At 29.5% G+C, this 20,228-nt stretch overlaps 1 protein-coding gene across 1 annotated transcript in view; it reads left to right on the forward strand.

Moving 5' to 3' along the window:
* Positions 1–7,444: 7,444 nt before the first annotated feature.
* The window catches only part of LOC143193247 (uncharacterized), a 327,672-nt gene continuing 314,888 nt past the window's right edge, over positions 7,445–20,228 (forward strand). Inside the window, exon 1 of the mRNA XM_076399328.1 lies at positions 7,445–7,714. Coding sequence (XP_076255443.1) covers positions 7,663–7,714 — 52 coding nt within the window. The 5' untranslated portion in view covers positions 7,445–7,662. The remainder of the gene's footprint in view (positions 7,715–20,228) is intronic.

Genomic DNA, 20,228 nt, shown 5'->3' on the forward strand with positions numbered 1-20,228 from the left:
ATCGCTATTATCTGAAGACTATAGGTGAGTTATTTACGTGCTTGGTTTCCATTTTTTTCCTTTTTGATTCTTATGTATTTATTCTTATGTATCAATACGTCAGGGCCCTCTAGTTCTAAAACTGGTAAAATAGCTAGGAAATGTGTCATAACTTTACAATAAATATTCAAGCAATCGTATTCCAATTTTCGACTGTTCTAAAAAGGTAACTAAAGGTACCGTCCAAACCTTCTTACAGAGCGGTTATTAACGAACATATTTTGAAAATACAAGAGTAGAAGAAAGCAGGAAAGGTAATGAGAAAGCTGTGTAAAAATTGCTATTTACTAAAAAAAAATAAAGGATACTATTTATGTATGCAGTAAATTTCCTGGATATCCTTGTTACCCTTTAGACTGCGCAAAAATTCGTCATGACCGCTTATGATTTATACGAATAGGGTTTTTATTTATTTTGTGAGTTTTAGTGCAAATTTATATTCGCTTATGGTCGTTCGTTTACTATTATTAACCCAATTTACTTGAATAGATATTTTGTTTGTTTGTAGTAATATTTATTTAGTTATTTTTTTCCCGTTCTGCTGAATATTTTTTTATCTTATTTTAGTAGTTGATTAATTCCCATTATATATAAAATTATGTCATGGTCTATTAAATTATAGCTTCTAATTAATGTATTTTCCTATTCTGTCCATTCTAATTCGTCACGCGCTCGCGCGTTACTCGGCCATCGTCAATAATATTTGACCTCAGTGCTCAGATCACTCTCTGACGCGTGACACAAATAAAAATTTGTTAAATAATAATGAAATCCAGACTGGGAACATGTTAAAAAAAGTTATTAGGGATATTTTATTGTTGTAATCATAAAAAACGTAGTCGGCTTCTGGAGTAAGTATAAACTGTATTCAAAACCTTTAGCGAATTTTATTACACTTATACTTATTTTATACTTATTTAGTATAGTTTATGGTTCCTCTGGAGTATTATGTTAGTATAATGTAGAAGGAAAATGAATGAAAACTTCAATATGTCTTTGTGTTACTGTCTCGGTTTCTATAATTAATCTCAACTAACAATTTCAGTATCTGGAAAATATTAAATTAAATTAGCAGCATTAAAATATTTGTCTTATCTACATGAAGCCTGCTTTCTTGAAATTAGTTCGTCTACTTGGAAGAAATTGACATGCTAGTGTGTGTCTTAAATTAATAACACACACAATCTTAGTGTAAATTTTTAAAATTTATATAGCTACTTTGATATTGTGCAATATATCATTCATCGAAAGAATGATGTATCTTTGTGAAATGTTGAAGACTACTGTTTAACATATAACTTATAAATGTTATAGAAAGAAGTTATAGAACATATAGAAGTAACATGCTATTGATATTTCACGACTGAAAGTGCATTAAAACAAACTATCGAATTTCAGTTTGAATATTTGGATTAATAATATATTGTATATAAATAATATATGAATTGTATATAATAATACTGTAAAAAATTATATTAATTGTATAATCAACATTTCCTCTTAATAGGAGCCCCTGTAAATCTACTTGAACTATCGTGTTTTTTAATGATTTGATTTTAATTTGTTTCCACTAGTCTGTTCTCATAGGTACGTGTTTAACATGGCTATAGACTTTAATAATTTTAAAATTTCAATAGATTTTGTTTGGACAAATTTACAAACTAGTTCTAGTCTGAATATTTTGTTGGGAGTTTCAGATACTACGCTATAGTGGAAATTAGTACATTGTATATTTAAATATTCGTTAAATCTTTGTTATTCCTAATATGTGATTTTGATATAAGAAATTATGGATTAAATTATTAAAAACATAGGGATATGCCGACATATTTCAGTTTGCAATACAACCATGGAACTAAATGTCGACCATAAACATTTTGAAATATTTACATAAGAGTGGATACCAACAGGAGGTCGAAAATCGGGCTTGATATCAAGTCTGCATTAATGCTAAAACAGATTATTATCTGACTGATGCTGGAAAAATTCTGTGAATGGTATAAAATTGTCTTCGAAAGAGGCTTGTTGGAATAATTTCGTTTAGTTCTTTACCTAGAATGAAGTTGTACATTACAGGTATTACGACTTGAAAAGAAAAATAACAAGACAAAGATATAAATCACTGATGAGTATACGAAATTTACTATATGAACAAACCTCATTGGAAAACACGAGAAGAACTAAATTATATTGGTTAGAATATGTTATATTACTTAATTTTTTTTCTCATCCTTGCATTATTTTTATAGCAATACGTGCTTTAATGAGTTCAATTATATCGGGAGAGATTAACAATAAGAGTTTCATCCCGTTTAGGGGGGCCCGTGATACACTACACCTTGTTGTTTGAACCATATGAACAGCAGAATGCACAGTTATATAGTCGGAAATATTGTGGTATTACTCTACTGAACTTATCCAAAACATTTCGTGATTGAGATTGTTGTAGTGGAACCACTTTTTATTGCCGGTCACCACACGTTACAGAAAGGTCTTTGTTGCATTTTTGCCTGGCAGGTAATAAAATCACGGTTCGAAACACCATTTAGATTTTGATCAATTCGTTGGTAGTCATTTTTGCTATTTTGTTGTCCGTCAACTCTAAATTATTGATCAATCACTTGTTAAGCTGCATGAAGGTTCCTTGTGGGGTTTAGTAAATTTTTCGTATATTGAAACCAAGTCCGACAATTATATTATAACAGGGCAGAATTACCACTATTTTATAAAATTCTTTAAATGGCTTTGGAAGCATATTTTTTAATACGAAACAACAGAAGAAAGAAAGAAAAAATAAAGAGAAAGATGAACAAAAGGAATGTTGAGATTTAAATGTTGTACCTTCCATGAGTAGCGTTTGTATACACTGACTCTGATTAATACTCTATAAAGACCTTTATTTTATTTACAAAATTTCATAATCAACTTAGTTTAACAATTAGGTTGGGCAGTTAATGCTTCTTTCCGTGTATTCAATGTTAACTTATATTACATTTGATTGAGTATACATGATAATCAATAACATATATACAATATACAGATTCAAAATAGTAGAGCTATCAACTAATATATAATATTATATAGCAATATTTTATCATTAGCTAACGACAAATCCTCCTTGACTAGAACAAGCGTTGTTATACAAATAGAAATAATGTTAATAATATCAAAATTTTTCAATCAATTTATCAATTTCAATTAATCTACGGTAACAACTACTGTAAATGTGAATTGTTTTGACAGGCTATTTTAAATTTTTGACGAAATTTGGAACCCCCAGGGTCAGCTATTAGAAACCTTACGATATATGCAACATATCGAAAATGTCTATGGTAACTTAGTTATTTTTATGTATCTTTCTGATGCGGAGCCTTTATGTTTCCTGGGAAAATTGAAATAACGATAAGAAACTAAAAAAGGGTTGTCTTTTTTTGTGGGGTCTACCATCCTTGCGGACACCCAACTATAAATCACGACATATCTTGATCTTTTTCTCGGGCTATATTTGCCAAATGTAATATCTAAATATGTGCAAGAGACGTTAGAAATACATAGCAAATTAGTAAGAGTGTTATTTATTTATTTTTTTGAGACTTTGGTTTTACCGCAGCGAGTCCTATTGGTGTTATTACTAGTGGCAGTATCTCGTACAGCTGCTTCCCTTGGTCTCATTGCACGTCCATTGTTAATTTTAGGGTAAAAGCTCGTACGTCTCGTGTTAGCTTTCGTTCGTACCGTGTGCACATTATGTTTCGTTCTAGCACGTTTACCATTGCTCTCCGTATTCTCTTGTTTGTTGTATGTTACTGTGATCTGTTGTTATTAACTGCTATTGTGTAAGATTGTTACTGTAAGACAATCACTGTTATTCTGTCATTTCTATTGACTAATATTGTCATTGTCTGCTATTGATAGTATCAATACTATCCATTAACAATACCATTACTTTTCTGTACATTTATTTATCGGTACATTTATCATCACTACATAGTATAAAACAAAGTCGCCTGTTCGGTCCCTATATCCCTATGTGCGCTTAAATCTTTAAAACTACGCAACGGATTTTGATGCGGTTTTTTTCAATAGATAGAGTGATTCAAGAGGAAGGTTTATATGTATAATACATGCATAATATACTAAGGCAACATTGCTAATTTTAGAGGTTTCTAACGTGATGTCGTAAATTAACCTATTTTTTAGGCTTATTTAGCAATTAGCAAAAACGCTGCCTAACCCTACGAGTTAGATCAAATTAATGTACTACAGTATTGTACACCATAAAAAGGTCTACAAAAAAAATCTTTTAGGGATAACCCACATTAACCATTTTTATTGTTTACTTTTTACGTGAGAAAATGGCTTATTTACGAAGCTATTTTAAGCAATACGGCATTAATTCTTATCGAATTAAGTACCTTAAATACAGTGTGCAATTAATATAGATCAATATGGTTCCTTACAGCATGTAAATTGAACAAATATTTTCGGAGATATTACAAATTTAAAATTTGCGTTTAAAAATGTGTAATGTAATAAAAATTGTAAGAATTTAGATATTCCAAAGATAGCAGGAAATCTTCATAGTAAGTATAGGGGAAGAGGAATTGTTTTACTCCAAATTTAATGCGTGCAGGCCAAGGGCAGTAATGAATCAACCAAAAATACTGGATCGATTTTAATCATGTTTTCATTGAGTGACATAGGCATATATATTTTATGCCCGTGCAAAGTCGGAGCGGGCCGCTATGTTTTTATATACAACGTTCATATTTTTTCTGTAGTGTATTTAATTTAGTATCAGCATTGCACCCGTGCGAAGCCGGGGCGGGTCGCTAGTTATATATAAATTATTAACTGTCAAAATGATGATATTTTTTATTACCCGGCATTATACATATCTGTTGTGATAATAACCTATGTTTTTATGTTTAATGTGTATTTTTAATTTCATCCTTGTCATAGAAAATTGGTTGCTCAGATACGTTTCCGTTATGTTTTCACAACCATCACCCGACCACACAGACATCCAGATGTCCCCCGCTTTGAATTTGCTTTATTTAATTTGCCATATGTTGTGTAAGTAGCTGTTATATAATTTAATTTGAATTCTGCTTTTATTCGTTTAATATATTGAATTGTTTTTTATTGTATCATAATTATAATTTTTGTTATATACCCTGGATTGAAATTTAACCCTACATTATTTATTAACATATGCAAAAGAAACTTAAAAAACTTAAACTTACTTACAACAATTTATATTTATCCGATGCTATACTTAAAATAAAATATGTCAAGTTGATAGTGCGAAGACATAAATTGGGAATGAACGGTAGTCGTATCCTGTTTCTCTTTCAGACGATTTAAGAAAACATTTAGTTGTACGGATGTATTTCTATCGTCCCAAATTCTCCAGTAGCTGTAAATTGAATTCCAGAGAACTGTTAAAAAAAGACTTTTCTTGAGGCTGACATTTCCGTGGAGATCTATCTGAAATACACCTTCAATCTTTTACTGTGTGAAATATTCCGAACCCGTAATTGAGTTGTCTCATTTAATTGGTTTATCAGCAACGTTCTTTTTTCGTTCAATTAATTTTTGTTATGTAATATTCCTTGGTGAGGTTTTCAATAGTTTAATATATAATTAATAATAACTGTCAAGTAACTGTAATATAAAACTTAAATTTATATTTCAAAACTTAAATTTGGTATATTTTAATAGTTAAAATACAGTTCAAATTTGTCTTAAAAAATGGTTATATAAAATGTTTACAATTTTTTAATTGCTGGTAATAATTTAATGTAAAGGAAGTAAAGACAAAGAAGCCAATTTAGGCTCTTGTTTATCAGTATTCAGACGTTTGGACATTCGTTTACTGGTGCTATAATAACCAAAATTCAGCATTATTCTAATTTAACGGGGTTGTTTTTTATTTAGTAAATCAAAACTACTACTTTAAAAGTAGAGAACCATTTTTATTAGGTTTATTAATAAATACATTTTCTAAATACTTAAAGAATACATTTTTTAAAAATTTATTTATTAATAAAAGTTATCCAATTATACAAACCAAATAAATTGCACTAAAAGGAAGACTTAATAGCAGACGTTTAATGGTACTAGGTTATTGGAAGAAACACCAGAATTTTGTATTACCTGCATCAAAATATATTACTAATTGAAAGCGAGAGTATTAACAGGTGAGCTGTTATTTCAATTACAAGAAAATAAGTTTTGCACTGGATTAAACGGGTCTGGAATAGAAAAGTTGTTTGAGTATTTTCAACTGATTTGTAGTTATTTTCGTATGCTGAAAACGAAAATATTATAAAAAACATTCTCTAACATTACAATTTAGGGGTTTATTGACGACTGATTAAAAAGTAAGCAGCTTTAAAGCAGTTCTTTTTCAAAACGCCGGGTTTTATGCTTCCATTTGTGTAGGTCATTCCATACACCCCAAGGATTCCAAGAAGAACTTGGAATTGGATCTTCGTAAATTAAAATATGAAAACCGTAGTTGGCGGGTGTGTGCCAGTTTTAAAATTTTAAAGATGTTGCTCGGACAACAAACTGGGATTCCCAAAATTTTTACCTTTTATTGTCTATCGAAAAGCAAAAACCAAGCAATTTACTGAATTTAAAAAGGACTGGACGCCCAAGAAGCTTAAAGTTCGTTAAAAGAACGTGCTCGAAGAAATATTTATATCTCCATATAAAGAACTTTTATTATCACTGCATGTATAGTTGGGATTGACCAAACAATTTCTAATGAATTCCTAAAAAATTGTGAATTGCTTCTAAGAAGGTCATAGAGAAATTTTTGGCCATCGAAGGAAACAAGAACCAAATGTAAAAAGGTAAGTATGCTCTCGATTGACAGTAAAATACATTAATTTGATATATAATTGTTAATTAGGTGTATTAGGGGGATGCCACTACTTAAAAATATGTGCCAAAAACTCTACCTCATACCTCATGGGTGGCGTGGAAAATAGTTTAATGTAAATATAATAAAACAACTCTAACCTACAAACTATTATCCCTATGTTAAAATAAATTATATTTTAAAACAGTATTTTTGTTTAATTATTTTATTTAGATAAGAATTTTGTTGTATGTCAAAGCCAAACCGAATTAAAACTCACATTTGATGCGGCAACATTGCGACGTTTTGGCGTAACAAATTCAATCACGCATATATATATATATATATAAACTTTGAATAGACTATAGATGATATTATTATAGATATAAGTATACAATAATGATACATTAAGCATGGAGCGGCTTGGCACCAAGAATTGCTGCATTAAATGGCCAATTTATATTTCGGAAAATTCGCGTCACCGGGCGTTTTGAGTTGCGCATCGCGAACCTCGCCTCCGCTCGTTTCGCATTCAGTTCGCCGCACGATCGACGCGCCGCCCGGCGTCCGGAACGCGTCCTGACGCCCCAACGCCGCTGCCCGTTTTCGTAGTGTCGGTTTCGATGCCCGCCAACTTGCCGGAAAGTTTTCGCGAAGGGAACGCGATCCGCTAGCCTGCCATGCCGACGTTCCGATTGTGGTTATAGACACTCGGAGATAGGGACGGTGGTCGCTCCTCGCGATTCGCGAACATGCCGATTTTAAGGACACTTCTTTGGTTTTTCTTGTTTCTTATTTTCGAAGGTGAGTTTATTCATAGGACAGGTCACGCTAATCCTACATAGTTAGACCCTGATTTTAAAATATAAAATAATGTAAAAATATATTTATAAATATTTTTAGAATAACTTCAACAGGTCTCTTTTCATTTTAATTTCTTCTAAATACTTTTAAATATATTTGTCACTCATATAAACGTGTTAAACCAAGTAGAAGTAACAAATCACTATAAGTATTTAAATATATATACGATAGCGAGTGTGTTGTTCATTAAAAATATATAATTTCTTATTATGAAAATAGAACATTAGAACTTAATGTCTTATTATTACACAAATTCGTTGATAAAAATATTTGATAATAAAACGATATATAGTAACTTGGCTTTAAATACTTGAAAGAGAGCTTAAAAAAATTAATAATTTAATTACCTTTAAGGTCCTGTTATTCTCAAATCTTATTATGATTTATATGGTTTAATGATGTTTATATATGTATTAATACACGCTTACAATACTGTTTATTCAGTATTATTGTAGCAGGATATGTATTGTAGATACAGAATATTACACCAAATATAAAGAAAATCAATTTTTATATAATTTTCTACATATATATTAAATATAATTTTATATTATGCCATATAGTTTCATTTATGCAAAATATTTATTTTTGTTAAAATAATGTCGTTAACACTATATATATATACATATATTTTAGAATGAAATGTAAGAAAAAAGAAAAAATGTAGACATATACATATGTAATGTATATACATCTTCAACATATTTTTTTCTTATGCTCCTTGTTAAAAATCAGAAACTTCATTATATTGATGCTAAAAATAAAAACGTTTTTTAATACTTAACAGATATTCCTTTGTTCTGTTGTTGAAATATATTTATTAAATTACTTCAATACATGTATTTAGAAATATCTACAGAAGCTCTAAAGCACAAAGATATTTTTCTCTTTGCTTTTTTTAATAGCATTTGTTGGGAAGCATGTTATAATTTAATATTTACGTTGTGGTTTTGTTTCTTTCTTGTTTGGAGAGTATTATTGTCGATCTCCTTTGAAAGATGTAAGTATATCAAACTACAAAAAGTATTTTATAATAATTTAATCTAAAACATATGATTTAAATTGATACTGAGAACTGTAAGTATTTAAATATATATGAAAGGAGATAGAGGTGCTCAATATGTTGAGAATAATTTTGCTGGGTAAAAAATATGACTTGTTATATATTTTGACGATACAGCGTTGAAATTTAATGTTTTATTATTACACAATTTCATTTATAGAAATATTCGCTAAATGGAATATCGTAACATAACTTAAACTACCTTGAAGCTTGAATTAAATTTAATAATCTAAAAAAATGTAATATTCTGCTATTTTTAAAAATATTATAATTTAACAAATTTTTGCTTTAACAATCCGCTGTCTGTATTTTTATTTTTATGTATAAAATTTATTATCGTATAATAATATTTATAAATGCATTCGTGCACGTTTTTAATACTGATTTTTTTCAATATTATTATAACAGAATATGTATTGTATATAGAGAATACTAAATAATTTAAAACCACATATAATGCAAAGCTATTTATATATTATTTGCTATATAAATATTTTAAATATAATTTTATATTATGATGTACTCTTATATTTATAAATATTATTAGTTATCTTTGTTAAAATAATGCTGTTGTCTCAATATGTAATACATATTTTTGCTACAGTATGTTAAATATAATTTTGTCCTATGCTTTACTGCATGACTTTATTTTCTGAAAAAAATATGTTATTTTTTTTTTAATAATATTCTTAAATCAATATATTATTTTCTTATAAAAAATTTAGATATTATTATAGACGATATAATTATATAGACGGCACAGCATTAGAACTTAATGTCTTATTATTAGACAATTTCATTAAATACATATATTCCCTAAATGAAATATCCTAACCTAGTACTAACTTATATATTTTTAGGTATACAATTGGTTGTGTAAAGTTATTTTTATATATATTACATAAGTTTGCAATACAAATTTTTCAATATCTGTGGCCATATATAATACAAATATTAAATATCATTTTATTTATGCTTTACTAACTTATATATGATACATCGATATATTTTTGTTAAAATAATATTGTTAGCTCAATATATTAAATATATTTTTTTATAAAATATGTAGGCATGAGCATTAGGCATGTATATTCAACTTAAGCATAATTCTTTCTTATTTCGCTTGCTGAAAATCAGAAACTCCGTTATATTCATGCTAAAAATAAAACGAAGACTTTTTTAAAGCTTCTCAAAAATTCTTGCTTTTATTGTTGAAACATATTTATTATATAACTTAAAATTGTAGTTGGAAAAATATATAAAGTTAGAAAGCAGTAAGATGATTTTGTATCTTTACTTTTTTTAATAGCATTTGTTTCAAAACATTTAATGTAATTTAATATATATTTTGTTTTTTTTGTATGTTTCTTGTTTTCGTAAATATATCTAGATATATGAAGCTGCCCTCAAACATGTTGGATATCAAACTAAACTTTTTAAACTAGTATTGGTAAAGTAAAATGAACACGTATTTATAATTGTTCTTGAAATATACATATATTAGATTTTAGATTGCATATATTAGATATTTTAACTTTGGGAATATGCCGATTTTATGGACATTTCTTTGGTTTTTTTATTGGTGGGTTGACACAGATCCTGCCAACATTGCAGAATATTAGAAAATTTTATTACGTATTATGTAAAATTTTTTAAAATTGATAATTTTTAAAATAATATACACATATTTGTAGTTATTTTTGGTATAATTCTCTTCAGATCTCTCTTTATTTTAATTTCGACTAAATACTTAATACAATTTTCTTTAAATGAAATTTTCTTATATATTTTTAATTTTACGTGTTATATGTATTATTTTATAATTTTGTTATTGTTTGTATTGATATATTTTAATGATTAATGATTAATATATTTTTTTCACTTTATTGTGGCAGAATATGTTACACATATGTTAAATATTGTTAACTCTATATATTATACATATTTTTAAGCGAAAATATATTACATGGGCATCCGGCATGTATATAGATCCTCGGCATTTTTTTCTTGACTTTTTTGTTAAATATTAGGATTCGGAACTTCGTTATATTGATGCTAAAAATAAAAACGAGAACATTTTTTTAACGTATTTCGTATTTAAGGTATTTAACAATATTCGTATTTTTATTCTTGAAACATATTTACTATACAACATTAAAAAAATGATTATTTAGAAATATATATAAAGCTGTAAAGCAGCAAGATGATTTTTTTTACATGATATAATTTAATATTTACTATGTTTTTCTGTTTGTTACTTGTTTCGAATTATTGCGCCTTATAATTATTTTGTATTATTAAATATTCTCATGTTATTCTGATAGTGAGTAATGAGTTTAATTTTTCAATAAATTCTAATTTTATATGTACCTTAAATATAAATATTTTGGTTATTATGGTTATTATTGGTTGATTATTATTTTTGTATGTATTGGTATACACGTGGTTTTTAGACAGAATAGTATATATATATATATATATATATATATATATATATATATATATATATATATATATATATAATGGAGATATGCTGAGCGTCATTTAACAACAAATGTTGTATATTTTAGTTCAGAATTTAGCTTATAATTTTAGCACAACATATTTATATAATTAGTCATAGGTATGTTTATTTGTTGTTTTATGGAGCATTGCTATGCCAAATGAGTTACTTTTATTAAAATAATGTTGTTTATAGAATATTCATGCTGTCAGTTGTTAACAATATTTAAATTGGATGTGGCCATTTTGATATATTTAACAAAAAATGCAAAGTCTTTACGTCTCTTATTATGTTCCTTTTTTAAAATGTGTAACATAGTATATGCAAGCAAACAGAATATTTTTGGATTTTTTTAAAATAAGATACCTATATACAAAAGGCTAAAATTTTAAAATGTATAGATATAACATTGTCGATTTTATTGACGTGCTTCATAAAATCATTTTTACGATGTTTTATTATATATCGCGCTGATAAATTTCTCTTTAAGGTGTTTTTCGTTTTCCGTATACATTCGGAGATATATCGATGTTAAAGATGTACTGCTTTTATTCTAGAAATAAATAAATAAGTATAGGGAAGATATACTCAATTTAGAACAAAAAACATGCCATGTATATATAATAAGCTTTGTTTAAACTAATTTAAGTAAAATTTAATTAAACACAAGTTTTTGCAATAAAGGTAGTTTAAAATAATCATTATAACATTGTGTTTATATTAAGTTATTTAGTTATTAAGTTATTTATAAAATAATTCGTTTTTATTAGATTCTTTTGTGAATAATTATAACTTTAATTTTAATTCGCATATATTATTTATTAGGCATTTGGTTCTCGCTTCTATTTGTAAAAATCAAAGAAAACTGCAGACTGTTTAAATGTTATTGAGAGCTACCCAGTATTTTTCAAACAATTCAAGCATTATTGGTGTATCGTGTTTGAAAAATATTATGTGAAACAATAAGATTCAACTACATCATGATGGACAACATCTGGTGAATGTGACATATGACATATACATGATATAACAAACTAGATGGACATTTGTTATACAACAAGTCATAACGACAGTTTATAACATTTTATTAATAAAATTCTTTAAAGAATATCCTTTATGATCGCTGTTAATATAATTGGTATTCCTGAACATGCTTTTATACCTTTTAAATTAAAAGCCAACTGGGAAACTATCCTGGGATATCAGAAGGTTCAGAAGAACTTTCAGATATTCGTTATGGAATACTTTTTGCTGCAGGCTTTTTCTGTCTCTTTCTAGCAGGTATAAACTATCTCAAAAAGTTTAAAGTCTAACAAACATAGTTTGATACTTTATAACATAGTATAAAGTATCATATAAACATAATATTGCCAATAATATTTTTTTGGCGAATGTTACAGGGTATATAACTACTATTTAAGGGTACTTAACTACATTTAAAATTCAGTTTATCTTTACTTCTATTAGGTGCTTGCATGTATCTTGCTCATTTTATGACTCTGAAAGGATATTTATTGAGAAAAGTTGGTTTTACATAATTTTCTACAACTATTTCCTATCTATCTGAACAAGTGGTTTGAAAGGCTGGTAAATTATGCTGGGTGTCGTAGAATTTCCCACTCAAGCTGCAACAGAATATATTTCATAATTCTTACAAAGTGTCGCCTAGTGTTGTCATGCAAAATGATTAATTGTCAAACAGTTTGATGCGGCTTTAGCCTCATAATACGACAAAGCACCAGTCGTGGAACATTTTTGGCCAACAAAATACCGCTTTGGTGCAGATGTGGATGGCTCTCCTGAATCAACGACAAAATACTTCATAAAGCTATAAACCGCAAAGTCGAAAGGTTCAAAATAATATTTTGAGTCAACCCAGGTGGTAGCTATTTCCTTTTATATCTCTTAAAACAAAACAATTTGGAGTCAGTCGGTAAGTCAACTGCTACTTGAAATGTCAAAGAAAGGGGAGCATTCATCCAATAAGTTTTTTTCTTGATGCTTTTTTATTCCTTCAGGCTGTTCTTTTGCATTGATAATCATTACTTTTAAATCACTAAAACAATACTAGATTTACAAAATATATTTCTGGAAAGCCTACAGCAAAATTATGAATGCTGAACATTTAATTTTGAGCGTTCCAGTGTACATGTACGTCTCTATACATGGAATAACTCAGTAAATATAAATGAAAAACTGTCATTTTATATAGCGAAATGTGAAGAGGATTGAATTTCACAGTTAGTTAATTCTATTTGACAGTTATTTGCATTTATATTTCACATTTTCATGTGTAAATATCATCATTGATCAAAATACACGCAGTTACCTAATACATATAAAATACTCGTTTTTACTAAAATGTATTTCTTGTATTTTCAAGGAAATTATGTTTATATATTCTTTACTTAAATCAATAAAAACCAATTTTCCTCATGCATAAATCCAAACGCATAAATGATTATTTCTGACTCATTTGAATTTCATTCGAGGCAAGGCGTCTTCCCATTCAGTGAGTTTTCAGCTAATACCGCCCAATTTTACGCTTTATTAATTTTTTGTCTATTATTTATTTGAAGTAACGATCCATTAGGCATCCATTAAGGGGCAAATTATATTTGCCGTCGTCCTTCTCCGTGCTATTGGCGCAATCCAATTTGCGCCCCGTTTCCTTCGGCATTTTTTGAAGGCGACAGTATGTAAATCGCGACTGCCTGTCATCTGTTCTGTTTCCTTTTTCTGGCTAATCGAATCATCCCACTTATTCGCGATGCAAAACCGTTTTAAGAGCATCTTAGAGGATGAACATTCGGTTTTTTTAAATCGATGGTGACTAGATTGGTTTTATAATTGGTACCACAAATATATATAATGAAGTTGAGAGATGTTTAGTAGGTTTTAAAAACAGAAACTTTTATTTTAGCGCAACCAAGCAACCAAATAGATATACGTGGTCGTTATGCCTTCTACCAATATAATTTTTTTATTTAAATTTCAATGGTATACCCAGTATGGAATGGTTTCTGTTGAGGTAGCTGACCAACTGGGCTTCTGCAATTCACCTTTGGTGGCCGTACACCTGAATTGCGATGTTTATGCTTCATAGGAGTCCACGGACTGGAAGTAATTTTAAAGCATGGATATGTTCTAATTCTTTAAATGATTTAATATACTTTTTCCCGATTAACTACACCAACAAACGCTTCGAGTAACTACTGAAGGCATATTCCAAATGTCTTCTTTTCTTGATATTTTATTTCTATTCTTGATAATTAAGTTGATTTCGAGCCAGAACAAAACTGTCCCCTGATGCCTCTCTATAATTCTATCGAACATTTTTGATGATTTGATGATTCAGATTTTGAGCTTGAAATACATTTTATTTTAACAGAAAGAAGGGGAAACTTGTTGTGACCAATCCTATTTTAATGTAAGTAAAATTCTTGTAATATAAACATATCATTGATCGTATCCGGTCATCATCATGCTATTTTCTCAGAAAATAACTTTAAAGAATTTTGAAAATAATTCTCATGTTGATGCCCAGGAGAAATTTTCTTCGATTTAAATCTCAAAAATTAAATGAAATAATATTAAAACATTATCTTGAATTGGAAAAACTTTTTAATATTTTGATTTCAGTATTATTTTAAAAGTATTATTATTCTATTCTATATAAAATAATCGATTGATGGCATTATTAAAAGAAAAATTTGAAATATGATTGCCCCACTACAATCATATTTCATCAATTCAATCATCATTTCATCATATTCATTTCATCATACAATCATATAGAGGGAAAGTGTATTTAATTTTTGATAATCGAACAATTGTCCATCAACTTTACCACCGCCATCTACTATTATATAAAAAATACATAATATATAACATGGTATACATAATCTCATACAACAAACCTATACTTAAATAGTCCTATAACTATGTGGACCGTAAATCTCTTCTCCAAATTATGGAGGAGCAAGTCTGTTATCCGAAAATAAAAAAGGAGTGAAGCAAGATGATAAAGTTTTCCCATTAGTTCAGTGTGTTGAAAGTGTCTGAATTTGCACCTAATAAGTCGCATGTGGGAGAAGTTTTAGTTCTTCACTTAAATATGAAGAAAAATGCGACTGAAGGTTATTGAATCCCGACTGAACCTTATGACAACCATGCCTCCTGGATTCCAATATGAGAATATTGGTTTCGATGTACTAGAAATGGTGATTTTGACGCCGAAGAGAAAGAGTTTTCTGGACAGACGAAAACATTTGAAGGCGAGAATTTGAAAGCATTACAATGATGATAGATGTAAAATGCAAGAACAATGTGCATAATTTTAAAGTTAATCCAAGAAACCAGTGGCCTGAGCATCATGAGAATGATACAAAAGCCTGGGTATATTGTGCTGTATTATATTGATAATTGATTTATGTATCGTAGTATTGCTGGTGATGAAATGATGATCTACTACATTAATCCAAACCGAAAAACTCATGAAGACCACCTGATCATTCATCATCGTCAACGACAATTTCGCATGTAAATTAATTCAAACTAATTATCTGTATTTGGTGGGATCAGTTTGGTGTGGTATACTATGAGCAGCTAAAATGTAATGAAACTATTAATGAGGATCGCCATGCACTAGAGTTAACGCGTTTAAGTCGACCACTGTGCGTAAGTCGTCCGGATTACGAGCAAAGTTACAATAATGTCACAATATGATTGCTATCACGAAAAGATTTGTGGATAGCCTCAAAATATGCATCTTTCTTTCAAGATGGACTAGAACGGACTACGAATTTTTCACAATAAAGCTTCAAATAAAAAATAATCCTTTAAAACTAAATTTTACACCTGATAAATTAACATGTCAATTGAAAACTCTACGGCCTACCATAGTAAAATACATTTTTTGGCAAAATTATTATTTTTTAATACAACATAATTCTCTTCAAGTGTGACACATTGGTTATAGCTACCCTCCAACTTTTCGTTACCATTTTTGTAATACGATTTGCCCTTTGCTTCAAATAGGCTTCAGTTTCGGCGATTACCTATTCATTCGATAAATTTTTTTTCTCAGCGACCATTCCTTTGAGATCTGATAACAGGAAATAGTCGCTGGGGGCCAAATCTCGAGAATACGGTGGATGAGGAAGCAATTCGAAGCCCTATTCATGGATTTTTGCCATTGTGAATGGCTTGTGACAAGGTGCATTGTCTTAGTGAAGCAGCACTTTCTTCTTCTTCAAGTGCGGCCGTTTTTAGGCCATTTCGCCTTTCAAACGGTCCAATAACTCGATGTAATAGTCGATATGGATGGCACTTCCTTTTTCAAGGTAGGCAATGAAAATTATTCCATGCTTGTCCCAAAATACAGACGCCATAACCTTGTCAGCCGACTGTTGTGATTTCCCACACTTTGGAGCGGGTTCATCGTGTGCGGTCCATTCGAATGACTGTCGATGGACTTGAGAGTGAAATGGTGGAGCCATGTTTCACCCATCGTTACATATCGACGAAAAAATATTCGGGTTTATTACGCCTGATCATCTTCAAACACTGCTCCGAATCATCAACTCGTTTTTTTTTTGGCCAAAAGTGAGCTCGCGCGACACCCGCTTTGCACGGAGCTTTGTCATACCCAAATATTCGTGAATGATATGATGTACACGTTCAGTTGATTTCTTTAGTGTCTGTTATTTCATTCAATTTCAATTTACGGTCATTTAAAATTATTTTATGGCTTTTTTTAACGTTTTCGTCGGTAACAACCTCTTTTTGGCGTGCACTGCGTTCACCGTATTTGGTGCTCAATTCACCACGTCTAAACTTAGCATATCAATGGTTGATTTTCCCGGGGCGGGGTCCAGAACAAATTTTTACAGGCAATCAACAGGCGAAATTCCTTTTTATCCATATTCTTCACAATAACAAAAGTTGCTTCACTCGAAATGTTATAATTCACAAACTAATGATCCCAAAGCTGTCAAATTTTTACACGTGTCGTTAGGTTAGGGCTAACTAAAAAACGTATGAATTTAAGTCTAGTATCGCCATCTATGTGTCACGCCGGGTACTTTTCAATTGACCTCTTACATGTTTATTAGGATCTCTATGATGAATTACGGCCCATATGAAATTTAGCACGTGGTACTGTATTAAATGTACTGTTTTGCGTGAATTTTGCGAGAACTACTGATTCTAATAGCCAGTTTGTTTTATGATATGGACGTCGACATGTTCATCAGGGTGCATGTAAAGCACTTAATTTCTAATAAGAAGTCAATGTACTAAAAAAATCTTGATCTCTCTAGTTATAACTTGCATACACCTGCCAGTCAAACGAAGAATAAATATATTGGAGATTAGATGCTTCGATGGCTCTCAAATTTTTAGGTATTGAATCTATATGTTATTAGAATTTAACAGTATTGAATCTATACTGTTAAATATTACATAAAGCAAGAATTTATGTAATGATTAAAATCGCGTTCTAATAATAAAATAGACTTCAAAATTAAATATCACATCCAATACACACGACAAGGAAAATATCCGAAAGACTACGTATTTTTGTTAGAATACACCATTTTTTTCTGTCAGAAGGTTAAGGTCATATAATTTACACCAACCAAACTTTCTTATTTCATTCTTCTTTGTCGCTTTTTCATGTGTTTAGACCCTCATTTGAAACAATATTCTAGACGGGTCTGACGTTTTTACAACAAGTCTTTTACTATTAATGTATATTTCTGTCGTTCCTTACGACCCGCGTGTGAGTGCCTTTAAGTGGAAAATGTTGGGGACTAAAACTCAGCATAAAAAGCTTCCAGCCAGGGGCTTAGTCATCTAGGGCTTGCGAAACCTACTGGCTGATATTGGATTCCGCATGTATTCTGCGAGTTATACGATATATATTTTTTAACAACTAAATTCCAAATTTTATTTAATGCCAGTTAATAGGCTAGATGAATGTTCTTGAAAAACCACTTTATGAAAATTCTACGTATATACTTTATCCGGAATAAATGTGATTTCTTCAAAAGAAAAATTGACGCTTGAAACAATGACGTTTGAACTACACGCTCTAAATCTGCTTGTGATGTAGCTGTTTTAGTGGCACCGGACTGTTTGTATGGTATATGTCTTATTTAAGGATTATTTTTATAATTGTTTGTTATAATTCGATATTCCATCCTGTATCGATTGTGTCAGGGCCCATAATGTAAATTTACAACTCAAAAAACCACCACACAATTTGTGTGTTCCCAAATATTACAAGCTAATTTTATACAATACAGAGCAGCATCATCATATATATTTAATTTACATTTTTTTTTGTGTTGGAGTAAATAACACTGTTGATAGATTTTGAGTTTGGGCCTCATTAACTGACTTCAAAAAAGGAGGAGGTTGTATGTTCAGCTGTATATTTTTTAAAAAATCTATGTTCCAATAATTTCTCCGTCAATTATGGACCAATTTTCAATTTTTTTTATTCGAAAGAGTGCACTAACGAGGTGCTCCTATTGGAACCAAATTAGAGTCTGATGGGGTGAAGGGGTGAAAATCTGATATTTCAAAGGCATGTACAATGTTTTCACATATGTTTTATCGAAAATAATCAGATGTTAGTGTATAATGTTATTGATGAACTGATGACCACGAACAATCGGAAGTAGTTTATTGTAAAAGTCGGTTTGCTTTTTATGAACTAACCACATCATATGAGACTTTGTAGAAACATTGTAGGCAACTGTTTTTATGATGTAGTAGTTAGAACTTGCACGCGGAGGTCGCGGATTCGATTCCCAACAGTGCAGCAACTCTTTTTGTTCTTGCTTGATTGGAACATTTGTCAAATCTAGGTGATTTGACAAATGACTAGATAGCGGAACGCAGGGCTTGAAACGTTCCTTATTTTCATTGTTTCTTTATTCCCATTTTTCCTCATATGGCTGTACTTTTACTTAGAGTAAAAATAATATTGTAATAATTTAAATAGATTTAGGCAGATATTAGTCTAAATTGTGTGCAGAATTGTAGAATATAAAATACGTGTGGTACATAAGCTAAATAACTATTTTGGTTATTTTTGTTCAATTATTACAACGATTTTTGTATTAAAAATATAAGATTTTTCACCTTTTTAGTCTTTCCGTTATTTTTTTCGGTTAGTCGGTCGGTTAAATTTTTTTGTTAAAATATTTTTTTGTTTCGTTTATTGTGTATATGAGTCCCTAATAATTTAGTTTGACTGTGCAAAATTAATATTTTAGTAGCCCTGTCAAATGCTAGGTACTGTGAAATAAAGGTAAATAAATCAAATAAAAAAAAACGATAACGGACGTCAAGATTTCGTAGAGGTTCTGATACGTGTTTGTCTTGAATGGCGAATTTGGAACAATATTTCAAAATTTTTAAAAAACTTTTAAATTCCGTACAAATCTTAGCGATCCCACTTTTAATTTGAAAATAAATGTAGTTTTATTATTCTCTCTGTAGTATATTATTATAATAAATCAAGATGTTTGTGATTCTTTATTACAGTTATCTAATATGTTATTTTTATTAAAACCTTATTTTTTATTTCTCTTTCTAGTATCAGTGTATATGTATAATGATTTTTATGCTTCCTTAATTCTTAAATGTTCAGTTTATTGTGTTATCTTAATGCCATTTCTTTTTATTCTCAGTTAAATTTTCTTATTTTCTTTTGTAATTTAATTTATCTTATAAAAATAAACTTCTCCTTTGATTATATCATTTACTCTATTTTTTAGAACGTGTTTTTCCCATAATATTAAAAGCCATAAATTCTTACGTTCTCTAGTAGATAGCCGTCATTTAATAGTCATTAAATAATATATTGAAAATTA

This window comes from Rhynchophorus ferrugineus, unplaced genomic scaffold (assembly GCF_030347505.1).
Source record: "Rhynchophorus ferrugineus isolate W39M unplaced genomic scaffold, kcgeb_rfMv2 rfM3, whole genome shotgun sequence".
Classification (NCBI taxonomy): Eukaryota; Metazoa; Arthropoda; class Insecta; order Coleoptera; family Curculionidae; genus Rhynchophorus; species Rhynchophorus ferrugineus.